General features: G+C 39.6%; 1 protein-coding gene across 1 annotated transcript; it reads right to left on the bottom strand.

Annotated features, from left to right (window-relative positions):
* Positions 1–12,284: 12,284 nt before the first annotated feature.
* On the bottom strand, positions 12,285–15,453 carry LOC126282250 (uncharacterized). The gene is made up of 2 exons (XM_049981846.1): positions 15,177–15,453; positions 12,285–12,797 (listed from the first exon to the last, which is right to left on the bottom strand). The coding sequence occupies exons 1-2, from the start codon at positions 15,388–15,390 to the stop codon at positions 12,673–12,675; spliced, it is 339 nt and encodes a 112-aa protein (XP_049837803.1). The 5' UTR covers positions 15,391–15,453; the 3' UTR covers positions 12,285–12,672.
* Between the last annotated feature and the right edge of the window lie 3,320 nt (positions 15,454–18,773).

Genomic DNA, 18,773 nt, shown 5'->3' with positions numbered 1-18,773 from the left:
ACGAATTAAAGAAAGATATCAAAGCATTCAGAGACAAGCGTCTATATTTGTTACCGGTAGGTTCGAACAACACCAAAGTATTGTGGAGAAGTTTTGGGAGCACCAATAAGAATCTCTAGAGGGCAACCACGTTCTTTTCGAGGAACACTATTGAGATAATTGAGAGAACCGCATTTGAATCTGACTGCATGGGGAGTCTTCTGCTGCAAGGATCACAAAGATAAGGTGAGAGAAATTAGAATTCTTGGGGATACATATAGACAGTCGTTTTGCACTTGCTCTGTATGAGAGTGGAAGAGGAGAGGTAAGGACTAGTAGCGGTACAGTCTACACTGCGCCACGCACTGTATGGTCGACTGTGGAGTATGTATGTAGATGCAGAGAAGAAGTAACTCATGTGGTAACTGTGCCATGCACAAAACAAAATTGTGAGTATAGACCACAATACCAATGGAAAAGAGACGTTAAATATTTTAATGAGTTACATGAATACCACGTTTAGTGTATATCTCAGCACACAGCCGTTATAGCGTGCTAGTTAGTTTCTTTTAATAATACCTACTGGGGTCAAAATACATCATTCTTTCGCATTGCGGATGGAAGAGACAATTACATGTGGTTTTTATGTGTTTGTATATGTAGCATTTGGGAAGTAACATAACTGATGATGACCGAAGTAGAGAGGATATAAAATGTAGACTGGCAATGGCAAGGAAAGCGTTTCTGAAGAAGAGAAATTTGTTAACATCGAATATAGATTTATGTATCAGGAAGTCGTTTCTGAAAGTATTTGTTTGGAGTGTAGCCATGTATGGAAGTGAAACATGGACGATAACTAGTTTGGACAAGAAGAGAATAGAAACTTTGGAAATGTGGTGCTACAGAAGAATGCTGAAGATTAGATGGGTAGATCACATAACTAATGAGGAAGTATTGAATAGGATTGGGGAGAAGTTTGTGGCACAACTTGAATAGTAGAAGGGATCGGTTGGTAGGACATGTTTTGAGACATCAAGGGATCACAAATTTAGTATTGGAGGGCAGCGTGGAGGGTAAAAATCGTAGAGGGAGATCAAGAGATGACTACATTAAGCAGATTCAGAAGGATGTAGGTTGCAGTAGGTACTAGGAGATGAAGAAGTTTGCACAGGATAGAGTAGCATGGAGAGCTGTATCAAACCAGTCTCAGGACTGAAGACAACAACAACAACAACATATGTAGCATGGAAACTCTTATTTCCAGTGTGTGGATTTCTGCTTACATCATTAGCTAATCAGGAACTCTAACCGGAACAGAAATGTGTAGATCAAATTTAGTATCACGCTGTATAGATGACTGATAATAATATGTTACTTGGACCCTAAATACATTATTGTTAACCTTCGTGGAAATAAGATAACATTACTGAGCGAGATGGTGCAGTGCTTAGTACTCTGGACTCGCATTCGCGAGGACGACAGTTCAATCTCGCTTCCGACCATACACATTTAGGTTTTCTGTGATTTCCCTAAATCCGTGCAGGAAAATACCGGGATGGCTTCTTTGAAGGGGCATGGCCTATTTCCTGGCCCATCCTTGAAAAAGTCCGACTTTGGGCTCCGTCTGTAATGGCCTCTATGTCGACTGATCTTTAAACCCCATCTTTCTTCCTTCCTTCCTACGATATCATTGTCACAATAACCTCTCATCGTGGAAAATATGTGAACCTGATGGGTCGTAATCACAGTTCCATATTTAGCATGTGTAACTATATCAACAAGCTACAATTTCTGGATAACAGGAGACTACGATTGAATGTAGCGGCATGTTTAGCCAATTAAACATTCTGCTAATGGTTAAATAATAACAGCAGAGTTCCTCGACCTTCTGGCCTCTTCAGGAGTCAATGTCGTTGGTAGGTGTACGTTTCTAAACAGCTAAAGTGTCAGCACAGTTGTCACGATGAAGAAGGGTTTGCCGGACTCGGATAATAAAGCTGAACCTGACGACGTGAGTACTGCCCTCGCACTGCCTGGAGTCAGGGGCCATGTGAGGGCGTCCGCCTGGGGCAGCCACGGACGACACGCCAGCGTCGGAAGCTTATCGCCCATAGCGTGGCAGGCAATGACATCCACTAGTAAGTATTTCACAATGTGCTATGACCCCGACCGTTATCCTAACTTATTAGCAGGAATATCTTGCTGAGCAGGTTATAAAACCTTTTCTTCCCTCCATTCATACTTACTGGGATACAATTATGGCAGCAGTCTCAGCAGGGCAACTACTTTATACAGCAGTTAATTAATAACATAAAATACATAACTTGCTTATATACCAGCTGACAACAGCTGAATGACCTGCGTCAATCTTGTGCGTGTTAGAATTGGCCAGTCATATATCAGTAGGCGTAACTTGGATCAGTGAAACACCTACATATCAGTACATATTCAATATTCATGAAATCAAAACTCCTTTAGTTTCTTCAAATCAAATGTGGGAGTCATCACATTAATTAATTTAATCTATGTCATTATCTGGGTAGCTGCATTAGACAATAATTGTTAGGACTAAGATGTAAGACAGGTATAACATAATTGATTGATAGCATAAAGTAGATAAGTGGACTGCGTATCAGCCGATGAAACCAAATACAATCGAACATCAATTCAGAACTGGTCCATCTTACCTCAGTTAACCTGAACAGGATAACTGTTCTAAATTGTACTAAGTGCCTACCTATCGATAGTGATACCAAAATATCTTTTATTCACTTGCAATTCATATATAACAGCCATCGTTTTACTTAAAAAAATATATGCCCTGATATCGAAGTCCTTAAGTATTAGTAACATGGCACAAGGGACATTAGTATAATTAGCCTTGCAGTGTGGCAAAGAAGACAGTAACGTTGTCAAAGTACTTTGAGTTATTAAGGTCTCTCTGTACGTTAAGTATCTTTTACGACTGGTTTTCAGATTGTTATACATCTCTGCCTCTTTAAGAAGATTAATCTGAATATCCTTTTCCACTTCATGAAATATTTTGATGTTTTTTTCAGTGTTTCCTATTGTATTTTCTTGTATTTTAAGGTGATCACTCAAAGCAGATTTATGACTGGGATTACAATGTTCTTTAAATTTTATGTTGAGCTTCCTTCCTCTTAGTCTATGTATATCTGGTCACACAGGCCACAAGTAATTTTTTACTCTCTTGAGCTATCATAGACTGATAGAAATATATTCTTTTACTTCAATAGTGAAGTTAATATTAGGATTTGTCTCATGTAATTTCCTATGTAGTTTCTGAATCTCTGTTGCGCTACCAGAGGTTACTGCTTGTTATAGTGTGACAAGAACTGTTAATGTTTCAAAATTTTCTCATTTTAACACCACAGAAGAAAATGTACAAAGAACCCACTCCCAAAAAGAATTATTGTACTTTCGTTGTCAGCATCTTTTCATTGTGTACTAGCCATGTGGTAAAAAGTTGTTTGTAGGGATATTTCGTAAATAATTAAGGCAATTGATCAGGAATTGTGGAATCTTATGCCCAACAGGTACCTCACTATTCCTTCTTTCAGAGTCATAGCACCTCTATTCAGATTTACATACGATTATTTAGTAAAGTTTGTGATGTAATAGCAACCAATTAAATGACCTTAACTGTATGGTTGATGGTAACTGATCCATAACCATGCTGTTTCTCTGATAAAATATACATTAACATGTCTACTGCTGTGTTATAACAGTTCTGGATAAATTAAAACGATAAGTAGGCGAAATTTCCAGCTGAGAACTATTAAGTAAATATTATTATGACTATGGGTGGTGCTACACTTTGATTTTTAATAGGTCTATTGCTAAACAATGTGATGATCTGTAATTACACTGATTACACATGGCATTGCTGAAAACTGGTAGGCTAGATGAGTGACATGTTAAACATAGAACTAGAGTAATGGTTAGATCTACCGATGTTAAGAACTTATAATGACTATTAACCATGTATCAGATCATTGCATGTAAAAATGATTTACTTTCAGTGTTGGTTTAACTGAGGTGTATCTACTTGTGTTTCTACTAAACTGTATAGTAGCAATAATATACAGATGGTTTGCAACTCAGTTATTAGTGTTGTAACAAGATATATGTATCTTGAGTAATCTGTAATTGAAATGTTTATCTTCTAACATAACGGATCCCCTTGAATTTGTTATTATATATTATTCTAACGTCAGTGGGGTATCTTTATAGCAGGTTCATCTTTGCTTTGGCTTAAATTTTTGACGTATTCTGCTGGATCCATAAGTTTTTCACACAGTTAACGGCTATTTGGATAAATGGACAAAGCTAATAAAAAAGTTGGAACATTGTACATCTGGTAACTGATACTGTAATTATGCAGATGCAGAGCTAAGATGCGTCTGTACGTAATTTATTACAGTGCTTTAAGTTGTAATGTATTTACTGTTGTCTCACATAACAGCTGTATGCTTTCATGTTACACACTTTTTTATATGTGTTTCTGTTCTTCTTTGGTACTGTAGACAGGATGATGGTCTGATCCTAGAACAAAGTCGATTATCTGTTATAAAATATATCGTTACAACTATGTATTACATAATGCAGTTCTTAACATTCATTACATTTGTATAGCGCCATGTCCATAAAATATTTCATTGGAAGTGATTCCAGCTTTTTCTAAATGAATACCAAGGTGAGGAATTGCTTATCTAAGAACCTCAAGAAATATTGTAAAAAGAAATGGCTTAAGTATGAATTAAAAGCAAAACATAGATAAGGAAACGATCCTCTGTAGACTGAAGAATTAAGAGAGGTGTGTTGTAGATATGGCCACTGATATTGTCGATAAATTTTCTGACACTGAACAGCAAGTAATTAAAGACAGGCATGATAAGAAAAATAACTAGCTGGCAGACCTATGTAATACTCTGAACACATTTATTGACCCTGGTATTACTTTTTATGATAGCATTGTCAACTTGTCAAATATGAATATACTTAGCAAAGGCTTTAAGTTCAATGTTCCGTCCAGGTTTAATGAGAAAAATGTATAAGAAATGTTAGTTCACTCTAATCTGACAGTGGAGTGAATCACAGATTCAAGAACTGAGGGAAAATAGGATACTGTGTAAAGTAACTAACGTCATGAAAGAGACTGTAACAGCTGGCAAAAGACGAAAGTTTCACAAAAGTGACTTAGGTATTATTGGTATAGTCAGTTACGAATTCAATGTGGTACAGTCACTAAATTTCATTGTAGGCTGAGCTGTGTATCGACTAGTGCTACACCTTGTGTTTAAATTGCATTGGTTTTCCTTTTCTTCCCCTGGCATGTTTGTTTGATATGTTGTCTGTCATTAAGTGACTGCTTGGTTGTCTTTACCCTCTGCTATCGATATCTGCGTTTTTGCTTCCGGGAAACTGCTATGGAGGAAGTGAGATCTTTGACCGGTGGTAACTTAGGGTGGTGGCGCGGAAGTAGGGGCGTGCGCTCAGAGAATATGGTGGACACGGGAGAGCTGTGTGGCTCGTGAGCGCGGGCCAGGCGTGGTCGGTTGTCCGAGTCCCCACGCGATGTATGTCGGTTGTGTGTAACGAGCGTGTCGAGTTTACGAAAGAGCTCCGCGAGGGTTGGTTGTATACAAAATCGCCCCACCTGTACTTGCTGTTCATTTCACCTTGGTGGGACGTTAATAAGTTTTTTTAAGTCCTCCGTTTCAACACTGGAGTTTAAAAAGGAGACACCTAACATGAAGGAGCGGTCACTACCCGTAAACGTTGCACAGAAGACGTGAACTACAGTGACAGAACGTGTTGTCGCGTGACCGTGACGTATTGGGTACACTGGCGACATGTGCGCGGTCGGATGTGTGGATCTTTGCCATCAGGGGTCATGTACTGCCTGTTCGAGGATAATTTCAAGTTAAGTTAGTGGAAGGTTTCGTCATTAAGTAATAAGTTTGCGTAACCAGTATATCTTCGGCGATAGGGTTTCTTGTCCCTGGCATCGGTGAAATTGAAGACAGTGATCTTTCCTCCTCCTCTCGTTACCGCCCGATGGGAGGTGTAGCTTTGGCAGTTTAATTGTTCCGCTATTGTGTCGTGTTTCTTGTTGTTTTATCATGTGGTCGCTCATTCAGGACTGTGTGGTGTAATGTTTCCTTGCACGAGGTTAGCTCTAATTCTGTCAGCAAGTTAATCCATCTTATTACAAGATTTCACTGGCTAAAAGTCGGTGCAGTGACCAGCCTGAGAGTGACAATTGTGTTTACGGGCGTATTCAAATTGGTCAGTATTCTGCCTAGCCTGAGCATCCCTGAGTGGGGTGATTTGTGGCCACCTTACACGGGTTCGTCATATCTGTTATGTTCTAATGATATTCCAGGACAGTTTTGTTTAAAAACTTTTTAAATTCCTCCAATCCTTTACTGCCATTAATTGTGTTTGCTGAGACCTTGGATTTTTTTTAATGGCAGTGTTGGTAGCTTCACTACCTCACCGTACTTTATTAACAAAGTTCCGTATTTACTTTAGTAGCATTAACAAAGTTCCGTATTTACTTTAGTAGCCTATTTACTAATGTTCTTTAAATTTGTTAAACTGTTGTATTGATATACATTACTTGCTTGCATTAGCTGTTATTGCTGTACTGATAGTTTCTGTAAGATATGAATAAAACATTTGTGCGTGAAAATCTCAACTTGGCATTTAACTACTAGAAATTTAGCCCCGTTTCCTGACTTGTGGTGTGGCTTGTAGTAACGGTAACCACTGTGTGTGTCATATACTATGGCAGTTCCCTTGGTATCCTTACTAAAGTGCATATATAAGTAAAATAATTTTTTTAGAAGATAATCAAATATTTTAGATCCCTAAAGCTCCCACTGGTAAATACAGTTTGATGGAAGCCTTTCTTTAAAATGTCAATGTTCAATTTATTCATTCTTACATGAATTCATGCTCGCAAGTTGTTCAAAAGCTTTTCCTGTCAAAATATCGATTGCTTAATTCATTCCAGTAATGGCATGTCCACAAACGTATACCTTGCAGATACTGTGTATGGACCAGTAACAGAACTGCATGTGGAGTGTCACTTGTTTTTGGGCTTTGCTTTATAGTGGACAAAGTGTTGTCCTTAGTTTTTCGATCATCTCATATCACTACTCTGCATGTTCTGGTCTGGACGACTAGTGTTGCAACTTGCTCATGGACTCCAGTACCTGAATTGATATTACATTCTGATAGGTGTTGGTGAAGTTTCAGGAAGCCTTTTGCAGCTTGGTATAACACTCTGTATGGAATGTTCCAGGTCCTTAAGTAGGCCTTCATTTGTTTTCAGACTTAACTTGCTTTGGGCAAAGAGATACGTTTTGAGCGATGTCTGTGGTATAGTATTTGATTGTCATTCGTTTACCAGTACTGTCAGAGGTTATGACCTACATCGTATTACCGCTTATTCAAGGACGTTCTTAACTGCCCCTATGTTTAGTAATTTTCTTTGTACAATTTCTTACATATTGTGGCTGTGCCTGTCACATGGACTACCAGATGGCATGTGTAATCCTTCATTTGTTATTGCTTTTCAATTGAGTATTAGTAATAGGTAATTTAGTTAAAATGTGTATCATTAATTTCCCTTCCGCAGTCACTTTTAAAATAAATGCTAAATTTCTACTGTACACATGATTTATTATTCACTCTGGAGTCTAAATTTAATTCGTGCACGAATATTACTGATAACTCTGCTTTCAACACGACTATTAGTTCATGGGAACTAAATGTGCAATCAGCAGAACCTGTCCCAAAAAGCAGCCAGCAGAAGATCATTGAAATCTTTGAATACATCTCAGAAAGTAAGTAGTGTTGCTGAGACTCTGAGACAACTTGTTTTCGAGACTATATCTGACATAATGTTTATATTTCATGGTCTTGGGCACACATCTCTTGACTATCAGATTGAGGCTCACATTCTCATTGGTCTTGGTTTACATACATGTCATCTGTAGTGCGTTCGCTGAACAAAGCTACAAAACTTTGAGAAGTAACTGTGGCCCTAAATTCGTTTCTGTATTCATTGAGGCCCGCACTTGTTCTAGTTGCAAAATTTAATTATTTTGTACCACATATGTTTATGAAAATCTGCTTGAATGGCGTTATCAGTTACTCCTTGAGTCACGATTGTCTAGGCAAAAGGCACACTTTAAGGTCATTTTATTGCAGTCAAACACCCTTATGTATTGAGCTGAGTTAGGAAGAAGATTAAGAGGTATACAACTGTCAAAGACTAAAATCAAAATTCTCATTCCGCCTATACATTGGAGATCCAACAGCTTGCTGTACTCATGTCTGTAGTTTTGGAAATGTTACAATTAAAGAGCATAATATGTGCAATTACTACAAGGACGTCTTTTCTTGTGTCTTCACAACCACAGACTGAATATGATGTTGTTGTTGTTGTGGTCTTCAGTCCTGAGACTGGTTTGATGCAGCTGTCCATGCTACTCTGTCCTGTCCAAGCTTCTTCATCTCCCAGTACCTACTGCAACCTACATCCTTCTGAATCTGCTTAGTGCATTCATCTCTTGGTCTCCCTCTACGATTTTTACCTTCCACGCTGCCCTCCAATGCTAAATTTGTGATCCTTTGATGCGTCAAAACATGTCCTACCAACCGATCCCTTCATCTAGTCAAGTTGTGCCACAAACTTATTTTCTCCCCAATTCTATTCAATACGTCCTCATTAGTTACGTGATCTATCCACCTTATCTTCAGCATTCTTCTGTAGCACCACATTTCGAAAGCTTCTATTCTCTTCTTGTTAAAACTAGTTATCGTCAATGTTACACTTCCACAAATGGCTACACTCCATACAAATACTTTCAGAAACGACTTCCTGATACATAAATCTATACTCGATGTTAACATGGGTTTTAATACCTGCTCCAAATTTTTCTTTTGTTTCCTTTACTGCTTGCTCAATATACAGATTGAACAACATCGGAGAGAGGCTACAACACTGTCTCACTCCCTTCCCAACCACTGCTTCCCTTTCATGCCGCACGACTGTTATAACTGCCATCTGGTCTCTGTCCAAATTGTAAATAGCCTTTCGCTCCCTGTATTTTACCCTTGCCACCTTTAGAATTTGAAAGAGAGTATTCCAGTCAACATTGTCAAAAGCTTTCTCTAAGTCTACAAATACTAGAAACGTAGGTTTGCCTTTCCTTAATCTTTCTTCTAAGATAATTCGTAACGTCAGTATTGCCTCACGTGTTCCAACATTTCTACGGAATCCCAACTGATCTTCCCCAAGGTCGGCTTCTACCAGCTTTTCCATTCGCCTGTAAAGAATTCGCGTTAGTATTTTGCAGCTGTGACTTATTAAACTGATAGTTCGGTAATTTTCACATCTGTCAGCACCTGCTTTCTTTGGGATTGGAATTATTATATTCTTCTGTCTCATACATCTTGCTCAACAGATGGTAGAGTTTTGTCAGGACTGGCTTTCCCAAGGCCGTCAGTAGTTCTAATGGAATGTTGTCTACTCCCAGGGCCTTGTTTCGACTCAGGTCTATCAGTGCTCTGTCAAACTCTTCACGCAGTATCTTATCTCCCATTTCGTCTTCATCTACATCCTCTTCCATTTCCATAATATTGTCCTCAAGTACATAGCCCTTGTATAAACCCTTTATATACTCCTTCCACCTCTCTGTCTTCCCTTCTTTGCTTAAAACAAGGTTGCCATCTGAGCTCTTGGTATTCATACAAGGGGTTCTCTTCTCTCCAAAGGTCTCTTTAATTTTTCTTATAGGCAGTATCTATCTTACACCTAGTAAGTGAGATAAACTTCTACATCCTGACATTTGTCCTCTAGCCATCCCTGCTTAGCCATTTTGCACTTCCTGTCGATCTCAGTTTTGAGACGTTTGTATTCCTTTTTGCCTGCTTCATTTACTGCATTTTTATATTTTATCCATTCATCAATTAAATTCAATATTTCTTCTGTTACCCAAGGATTTCTAGCAGCCCTCGTATTTTTTCCTACTTTATCCTCTGCTGCCTTCACTACTTCATCCCTCAGAGCTACCCGTTCTTCTTCTAGTGTGTTTCTTTCTCCCATACCTGTCAATTGTTCCCTTATGCTCTCCTGGAAAGTCTGTACAACCTCTGGTTCTTTCAGCTTATCCAGAACCCATGTCCTTAAATTGCCACCTTTTTGCAGTTTCTTCAGTTTTAATCTACAGGTCTTAAGCAATAGATTGTGGTCAGAGTCCACATCTGCCCCAGAAATGTCCTACAATTTAAAACCTGATTCCTAAATCTCTGTCTTACCATTATATAATCTATCTGATACCTTTTAGTATCTCCAGGATTCTTCCATGTATACAAACTTCTTTTATGATTCTTGAACCAAGTGTTAGCTATGATTAAGTTATGCTTTGTGCAAAATTCTACCAGACGGCTTTCTCTCTCATTTCTTAGCCCCAATCCATATTCACCCAATATGTTTCCTTCTCTCCCTTTTCCAACTGTCGAATTCCAGGCACCCATGACTATTAAATTTTCGTCTCCCTTCACTAACTTAATATTTTCTTTTATCTCATCATACATTTCATCAACTTCTTTGCCATCTTCAGAGCTAGTTGGCATATAAACTTGTACTACTGTAGTAGGCATGGGCTCCGTGTCTATCTTGGCCACAATAATACGTTCACTATGCTGTTTGTAGTAGCTTATCTGCACTCCTACCTTTTTATTCATTATTAAACCTACTCCTGCATTACCCCTATTTGATTTTGTATTTATAACCCTGTATTCACCTGACCAAAAATCTTGTTCTTCCTGTCACCGAACTTCACTAATGCGCACTATGTCTAACTTTAACCTATCAATTTCCCTTTTTAAATTTTCTAACCTACCTGCCCGATTAAGGGATCTGACATTCCACGCTCCGATCCGTAGAACGCCAGTTTTCTTTCTCATGATAACGACGTCCTCCTGAGTAGTTCCCGCCCGGAGATCCGAAGTGGGGACTATTTTACCTCCAGATTATTTTACCCAAGAGGACGCCATCATCATTTAATCATACAGTAAAGCTACATGTCCTCGGGAAAAATTATAGCTGTAGTTTCCCCTTGCTTTCAGCCGTTCGCAGTACCATCACAACAAGTCTGTTTTGGTTAATGTTGCGAGGCCAGATCAGTCAATCATCCAGACTGTTGCCCCTGCAACTACGGAAAAGGCTGCTGCCCCTCTTCAGGAACCACATGTTTGTCTGTTCTCTCAACAGATACCCCTCCGTTGTGATTGCATCTACATTACAGCCATCTGTATCGCTGAGGCACGCAGCATGCCTCCCCACCAACGGCAAGGTCCATGGATCATGGGGGGGGGGGGGGGGGGGCTGAATATGATTCTGGTGTAAATATCCTAGCGGTCTATACTGTAGATCATGATTCCATAAGAAGTACAAGCTGCCATTCACATCATAGTGCAACTTACACAGATAATGATATAATGCTGGTACTATAATATCGGGCCGAATATATCGTTTACACCCGAAAACTGGAACACGCATAAGATTTTGGAAAGTTTGCAACATTTTTCAATATTTAGTTATTACCTATACATGCGGTCGAGAGCAGCCTTCCCACCTCAGTTGCTGTTTGTAGTTTCGCTGCCAGCCTACTCTCTGCACTCCCACCCTCCACATCACTGTTCTCTCGTGCATCACCGACTTCTGGACCCTCTGTGCTGTCATCATCAGCGCACCTGGGACTGACTGTTTCAGTTGAAACTTCTTCTGCAGCAGCGAGCGGCGCGCAGTGCTCCACGGACGACATGCCAGCGTCGGAAGCTTATTGCCCACAGCATGGCAGGCAAGGACAGATACTAGTAAGTATTTCACAATGTGCTGTTAGCGCTACCGTTATACTATCTTGATAGCAGGAATATCTTGCTGAGCAGGATATGAAACCTTTTCTCCCCTTCTTTCATACTTAAGAGGATACAATTGAGGGGGTTAAAGCCAAAGTGGTGTAAGTCATGTTTCATGCATTTTGAGAAAGGGAAGGTTTTGAAAGAAACATTATAATAAATTCCACAAGAAATCAATACCCCTTTTTTGTGCTTTACATCACATGGTCTCATTGTTTCGATGTGTTCATTATTGAAAACGGTTTAACACAAAATAATGTGTCTTTTGAAGGGCTCAAATGACTTACACCATTTTGCCTTTAACCAATCTTGTATTTGCAGTAAATTTAAATAAAACCAAAAAGTGTTTTTAATGACAACTGATATATATCTGCAATAACTAAGAGCAGTCCAACAATTCCATATGAAGAAATACAAACTCCCATTCACATCACAGTGTAACATATATAGATAATGATATAATGCTGGTAGTATTACATAGGGCCGAATATATTTTTTACACCGGAAAACTGGAACACTTATAAGATTTTGGAACTTTGGAAACTTTTTCCATTTTTAGTTATTACTTATGCGTGCACTTGATCTTACATTTATAGGACAATGAGTAACACACATATGTCTGCCACATAGTACAGTGGTGCTTTATTTTCTCCACATCAGTGCAGCGTACAGGACAGTGGGAGCAGCTCCAGACTGCGCCTCTGCGGTGTGGTGCTGCCTCAGCAACAGCGACTACTTGCTGTGTGCAGCTCTGATGGCGGCGCCTGACCTGGCATGGGATCTGCTTCCAGCTCTGGACGCAATGTGTCGGCTGCCTGCGCGTGCATGTTTTGCGTGGCCAGCCCGGGCGTGAGCACCTGCTCAAAAATAAACAAAAAATATGATGCTCCTCTGACATCTGCGTACCCTCCTGTCTCATCAGTAAATGTTAGTAGGCTTAACAAAAACTTTCATCTACAGCTGACACAGATACTAACCTTAAATTTTATAAATATATAACACACTGAAGAATAGGAGCACACACAACTTGTTTTTCTGACTGTTTTCCTTTGGAGTAATTACTGCTTGAAATACCAAGAGCACTGCTCTAATCTAGAACTTTTTGTTCTCGCATATCCAGATATGCACAGTGTTGCTTTAAGTGGTCATTTTACACTAAATTGATCTGATATACACAGGGTGATTTTCATTAATGTATAAAAACTATCAAAGCGGTGTATATGACTCTCAGACAAGAAATTTAATACAACGTACATGGAGCCTCAAACATCATGAAATATCCTAAATGTGGTTGACGAAAGTTAAACATATTACATGACCAATTCATGTACCTCCCCACATGTGTAGTGGTAGTGGTCAATACTAAACACTGCACTGCTTGCATACTACGTTGTCCTAATGGTGAATATATTCATCATAGTCTTGTAGTGCCACTACCATGAGCACTACCATATTACATTGGATAATGCAAGAATAAATGCAGAGTAACTTAGTGGAGTAATGTGTAGAAGTACTACTACCGTGTGGGTAGGATAGACTGATCTAGCCGCTGCACTTGCTCTGAAGTATGTATCCCCTGCTACCATCACATGTTGAACATTTGTGATCCACTTGGTTGGGGGATTTCCTGACATTCACGACCATATGTGTCTCATGTCAAATTATTTATCTCAGAGTCATCTACGTCACTTTCGGTTTCCTAAACGGTAACATGAATCACCCTGTATCTTTATAATTGCGATGAAACTTAAGCAGGTATAAGCTATGTACCTGTGATAACTTCAACTCTATCATTGCTAAAGATACCTCCTTACCTCCTTTCAGAGGTCGATAGTATGCACACATCTTAAGCTGTAAGACTTACGGGATTATTATGCTCAAACCTAATTTCTGTAAATTTCTCTTCATATCATTCCTGAAACGTGTGACACAACTGTGGCAAGGAGACAACATGCAATTTCACTGATGGGCACTATGAATCTTCGAAACATATGGTTAACGTTTAACTGTATTTCAATGAACTTTCAGTCCTTTTTGTAAACGTGCTTGTTGGGACAGACATATTGTTCTACCAGAAAAACGAACTACATTAATTTTTTTTCTGAGCTGACATAAGTATTAAATGACCAGTAACGAAATGATTAGCTCAAAAGTATAGCGTGTGTTGCTCAAAACACATGTTCTTTCAAATTAGAAAACTCTTCGATTGAGTTCTTAATACTTGCGATTCTACATCCTACATCTAAAACTACTTTCTGCGTTGTGAGGCTTGTTTCATTAATGTGTTGCATTCAGTTACACTGGGATAATTTTTTAATGTTATCTGTATTAAAAATACTTACATAGCAGACTAAAATTTACAATCTGGCTTAAAGATTGTAGTTAATCAGTAGGATCAAAAACACATAGCTTATACTCTTAGTTAAGAGTGACATTAAAATTTGTCGAAAAAGCAGTTGTTGTCTTATACGTTTGACTATAACAGCGACAATACTTTATTGGTGCTCTAGTAATCATTAGCCATATAATCAAATAACTGGTCTGCTGGTTGTGTCGTGTGCAAACCATTCTTATAGGTAAATAACGTAACGCTAATTACCAACGGAAAAAAGGAATCAAGCGCAGCGAGCAATGGTAGCGTCTTTGTTAGTTCCTTCATAATGTTGCACATACTGGATGCCAACGTACTGTCACTGGTTCTCATGACGGAAGTAAGAGACTGTAGTAGTTGGTTTTACATCTTACTGTTAATATCATCTCCTGTTCTGCAAGTGTCATTGGTGTAGAATTTTATAGCAAAAACTTTGTAAAATCCCTTATAATAGATTTATACAAATCTGTTATTTGAACGTAATATCCTTAAGCCATTTGAGAATGAGGTATTTTCAACATACAGTAGGTAATTCTCCTTTTGGACTAAATGTAAATCAATTGGGCCTGAATCAGGAACTGTATTTAGCAAATATAACTTTTAACGGGCCATACTACCAGAGTCAATAGCAGCATATATAATGTATGCACTAATGGTATAATATTACAAAGATCCACGAACCACCTGTCTCGTCTAGAATCGATTGTCTTAAGTTTTGAAGTGTCAGAGTAATGTACATTATCAATTAGGGACTTAAATCTACAAGAAAGTACATTGAGAATCGCAGTCAACAGCATAACCTGATGCTGTTAATGATACGGCAGTTAGCCCCATGCATTGCCTGCACGCCTCAGCTGCTGTTTACCTTGAGCTGCCCGCCTGCTCTCTCCACTTAGACCCTCCTCATCACCGCTGTCATCGGCGTCGTCGTCTGATGAGCTGCCGGTGTCGTCGTCATCAGCGTCTCTGTTCTCGGCTGCTTCATCCACCGCTTCATCTTCATCGTCTGCAACAGCGAACGGCGTGCAGTACGCCACGAGCAACATTCCAGCGATGAGCAGGACGAGGGCTGCCTTCATGGCTGCAGCGGCTTCTACTACGCTGGATGTCTCAATACAAGTGACACTAGTAAGCACACCGACCTCGTCTTATACGGCGTGTCGGACTATTACTCCGAAATTGTAGCACGCAAGGACAGCTACTTAGTGTGTACTTCAAAACCGCGATTGGCCATATCGTCGCCATAACTTACTGCCACAAATATCTTGGGGGACTTGGTATGAAACCTTGATGCTGAAGGTTATACGAGACGGAGGAAAATTGTAAGCAGTTGTAAGCAACTTGAATGATGGAATTCTATCCTTCGTATGGGAAGTGCATACAACAGCACTGACTTAGAATAACGTCTAATTTAAAAACGCGTAGGACTTTAATCTACTGTTAATCTGTTCATTGTCCTCGTTGCCTTACGTAACAACTGTCCTTATTTAGCTAAAACAGTACAATGTTTTCCCATCATCCTCTGATATCTTATGCTGTACATCGGCATCTCTTTGTACCAATAACTAGCAATAACCTTTGAATTTGTTTATCATGAAACATAAGTTTGTCTTATCCAACCTATGCACTTGTTAAGAGCTTCCCTAAATTCTCTTTACCATAGATCATTACAGGTAGGTAGGCTGTGAACCCCAACATCGACGTTTGGTGCCATGCAACTACATTCCACATTAGTGGTTTTCTTTCAGTTATTTCATCGTTTCTCTCATTCAGACAAAAATAGCAACAGTGAGAACCATTAGGCAGTTATCACTTCCACATCTTCATCTACATCCATACTCTGCAAGCCACCTGACGGTGTGTGGCGGAGGGTACATTCAGTACCTCTATAGGTTTCTCCTTCTATTCCAGTCTCGTATTGTTCGTGGAAGAAAAGATTGTCGGTATGCCTCTGTGTGGGCTCTAATTTCTGTGATTTTATCCTCATGGTCTCTTCACGAAATATACATAGGAGGGAGCAATATACTGCCTGACTCCTCAGTGAAGGTATGTCTTCGAAACTTCAACAAAAGCCCGTACTAAGCCACTGAGCGTCTCTCTTGCAAAGTCTTCCACTGGAGTTTATCCATCATCTCCGTAACGCTTTCGGGATTACTAAATGCTCCTTTGACGAAGCCCGCTGCCCTCCGTTGGATCTTCTCTCTCTATTCTATCAACCCTAACTGGTACGGATCCCACACTGGTGAGCACTATCCAAGCAGTGGGAGAACAAGTTTCTGTAACCTACTTCCATTGTTTTCGGACTGCATTTCCTTAGGATTCTTCCAATGAATCTCAGTCTGGCATCTGCTTTACCGACTATTAACTTTATATGGTCACTCCAGTTTAAATCACTCCTAATCCCTACACCTAGATAATTTATGGAATTAACTGCTTCCAGTTGTAGCTAAATGATAAAGGATCTTTCTTTCTGTGTATTCGCAGCACATTGCACTTGTCTACATTTAGATTCAGTTGCCATTCCTTGCACCATGCGTCAATTTGTTGCAGATCTTCCTGGATTTCAGTACAATTTTCCATTGTTACAACCTCTCGATATACTTCAGCATCATCCGCAAAAAGCCTAAGTGAAATTAGAATGCTGTCCACAAGGTAATTTATATAAATTGTGAATAGCAACGGTCCTACGACACTCCCCTTCGACACACTTGAAATCACTCTTACTTCGGAAGACTCCTCTCCATTGAGAATGACATGCGGCGTTCTGTTACATAGGAACTGTGCAATCCAATCACACAACTGGTCTGATAGTCCATATTCTCTTACTTCGTTCATTAAACGACTGTGGGGAACTGTATCCAACGGGTTGCGGAAGTCAAGAAACATGGCATCTACATGGAAACCTGTGTCTATGGCCCTCTGAGTCTCATGGGCGAATAGCTCGAGCTAGTTTCACACGATAGTCTTTTACGAAATCCATTCTGATTCCTACAGAGTAGATTTCTAGTCTCCAGAAAAGTCATACTCGAAGATAATACGTGTTCCTAAACTCTACAACTGATCGACGTTTGAGATATAGGTCTATAGTTCTGTACATCTGTTCGACGTCACTTCTTGAAAACGGAACGCTACGCTCTTTCAGAGACCTACGGTACACCGCTGCAAGAAGGGTTAAGTTCCTTCGCGGACTCTGTGTAAAATCGGTTATCCCATCAGGTTCAGAAGCCTTTCCTCTTTTGAGTGATTTTATTTGTTTTTCTGTCCCTCTGTCATCTATTTCGATATCTACCATTTTGTCATCTGTGCTACAATCTAGAGAAAGAACTACAGTGCAGTCTTCCTTTGCGAAACAACTTTGGAAAAAGACATTTACTATTTCCGTCTTTAGTCTGTCATCCTCTGTTTCAGTGCAATTTTGGTCACAGAGTGTCTGGACATTTTGTTTTGATCCACCTACCGGTTTGACATATGACCAAAATTTCTTAATCTTCCATTTTTCTTTCTTTATTAGTCACGCTTTTTTGTGTATGGACTGACCCAAATTCTATGGGGTACACCACGTCTCTCCAGTCCGATGTTTATCAAACTTTAAGGCGTTGTTCATCACATAGTGAGTATTAATAATTAAAGCCATCTTCAACATCATTATGGAGCGTGATCCTTACAGACACTGCTACATTCTTATATACGTTGTAGCCCGGAAGAAAACTGACTCCAAAGGCGTTCTTCACGAACCTCTTGCCATGAATGACAGCAATGAAGCAAGTTGCGTAAAAGATAACTTCTTATTATCTTCTGAATTTAACAGGAGTAACCTCTTTTTTAAAAGTAAATAGTTCTGTGTGAAATACACAGGTCAACCACCACACAACAGCACAGTTTAGTTAAAGGAGGCATATAGCTGCTAAATTGAAATAGAGCCTTACAAAACAAGCTGTTTACCTCTCTTAACGATCATTCAAGTGGGAACACTTTCAACAGGATAGAATACCCGAAAATTGTAACGAAAAGTGAACTCGAAAGTAAAACTTTCTTCACAGATACAAACTGTATCCTGCAATTCGAAAAAGTAACTGCAGTCGTCAGTTACCGTTACGACTAACCATACCAAGTTAACATATACCACGCCCCCAAACTACCAACTGAAAAGTATTTCGAACCGAATCTCACCAGATAAACGCCCATTTCTCGATTGCGTGCTCACCGCCTGTGAGCGGAGGTCAGTAGCGTACTCGCCCCTTTTATCACGTGCAGACCGCGAGCATGCCAACATGACCATCTTTCATGGAGGCAGGAGTGAGAGTGACTAAAACTGTAGGTCTAATTTCCCTCTGAGGTTGTGGAGAAGTTCCACGTCATCCAGCAATGACGGTAATGATCCCGAGCGCTGTATAATCTCTAGACAAGTTTTGCCGTTTTGGCCACCACCTCTCCAATGGCTGTTGATGTACTTTCCGGGATG

Source organism: Schistocerca gregaria, chromosome 7, assembly GCF_023897955.1.
Source record: "Schistocerca gregaria isolate iqSchGreg1 chromosome 7, iqSchGreg1.2, whole genome shotgun sequence".
Taxonomy (NCBI): Eukaryota; Metazoa; Arthropoda; class Insecta; order Orthoptera; family Acrididae; genus Schistocerca; species Schistocerca gregaria.
The sequence above is the reverse complement of the archived record's forward strand: the minus strand, read 5'-3'. Positions and strand labels throughout refer to the sequence as shown.

What these genes read in the sequence shown, in the direction of transcription:
- LOC126282250 (XM_049981846.1), bottom strand. Translation starts at nt 15,390, where the DNA reads ATGAAGGCAGCCCTCGTCCTGCTCATCGCTGGAATGTTGCTCGTGGCG. An exon ending in GAGCAGGCGGGCAGCTCAAG is followed by an intron (nt 12,798 to 15,176) that starts GTAAACAGCAGC and finishes ATTTTTGAGCAG; the next exon opens with GTGCTCACGCCCGGGCTGGC.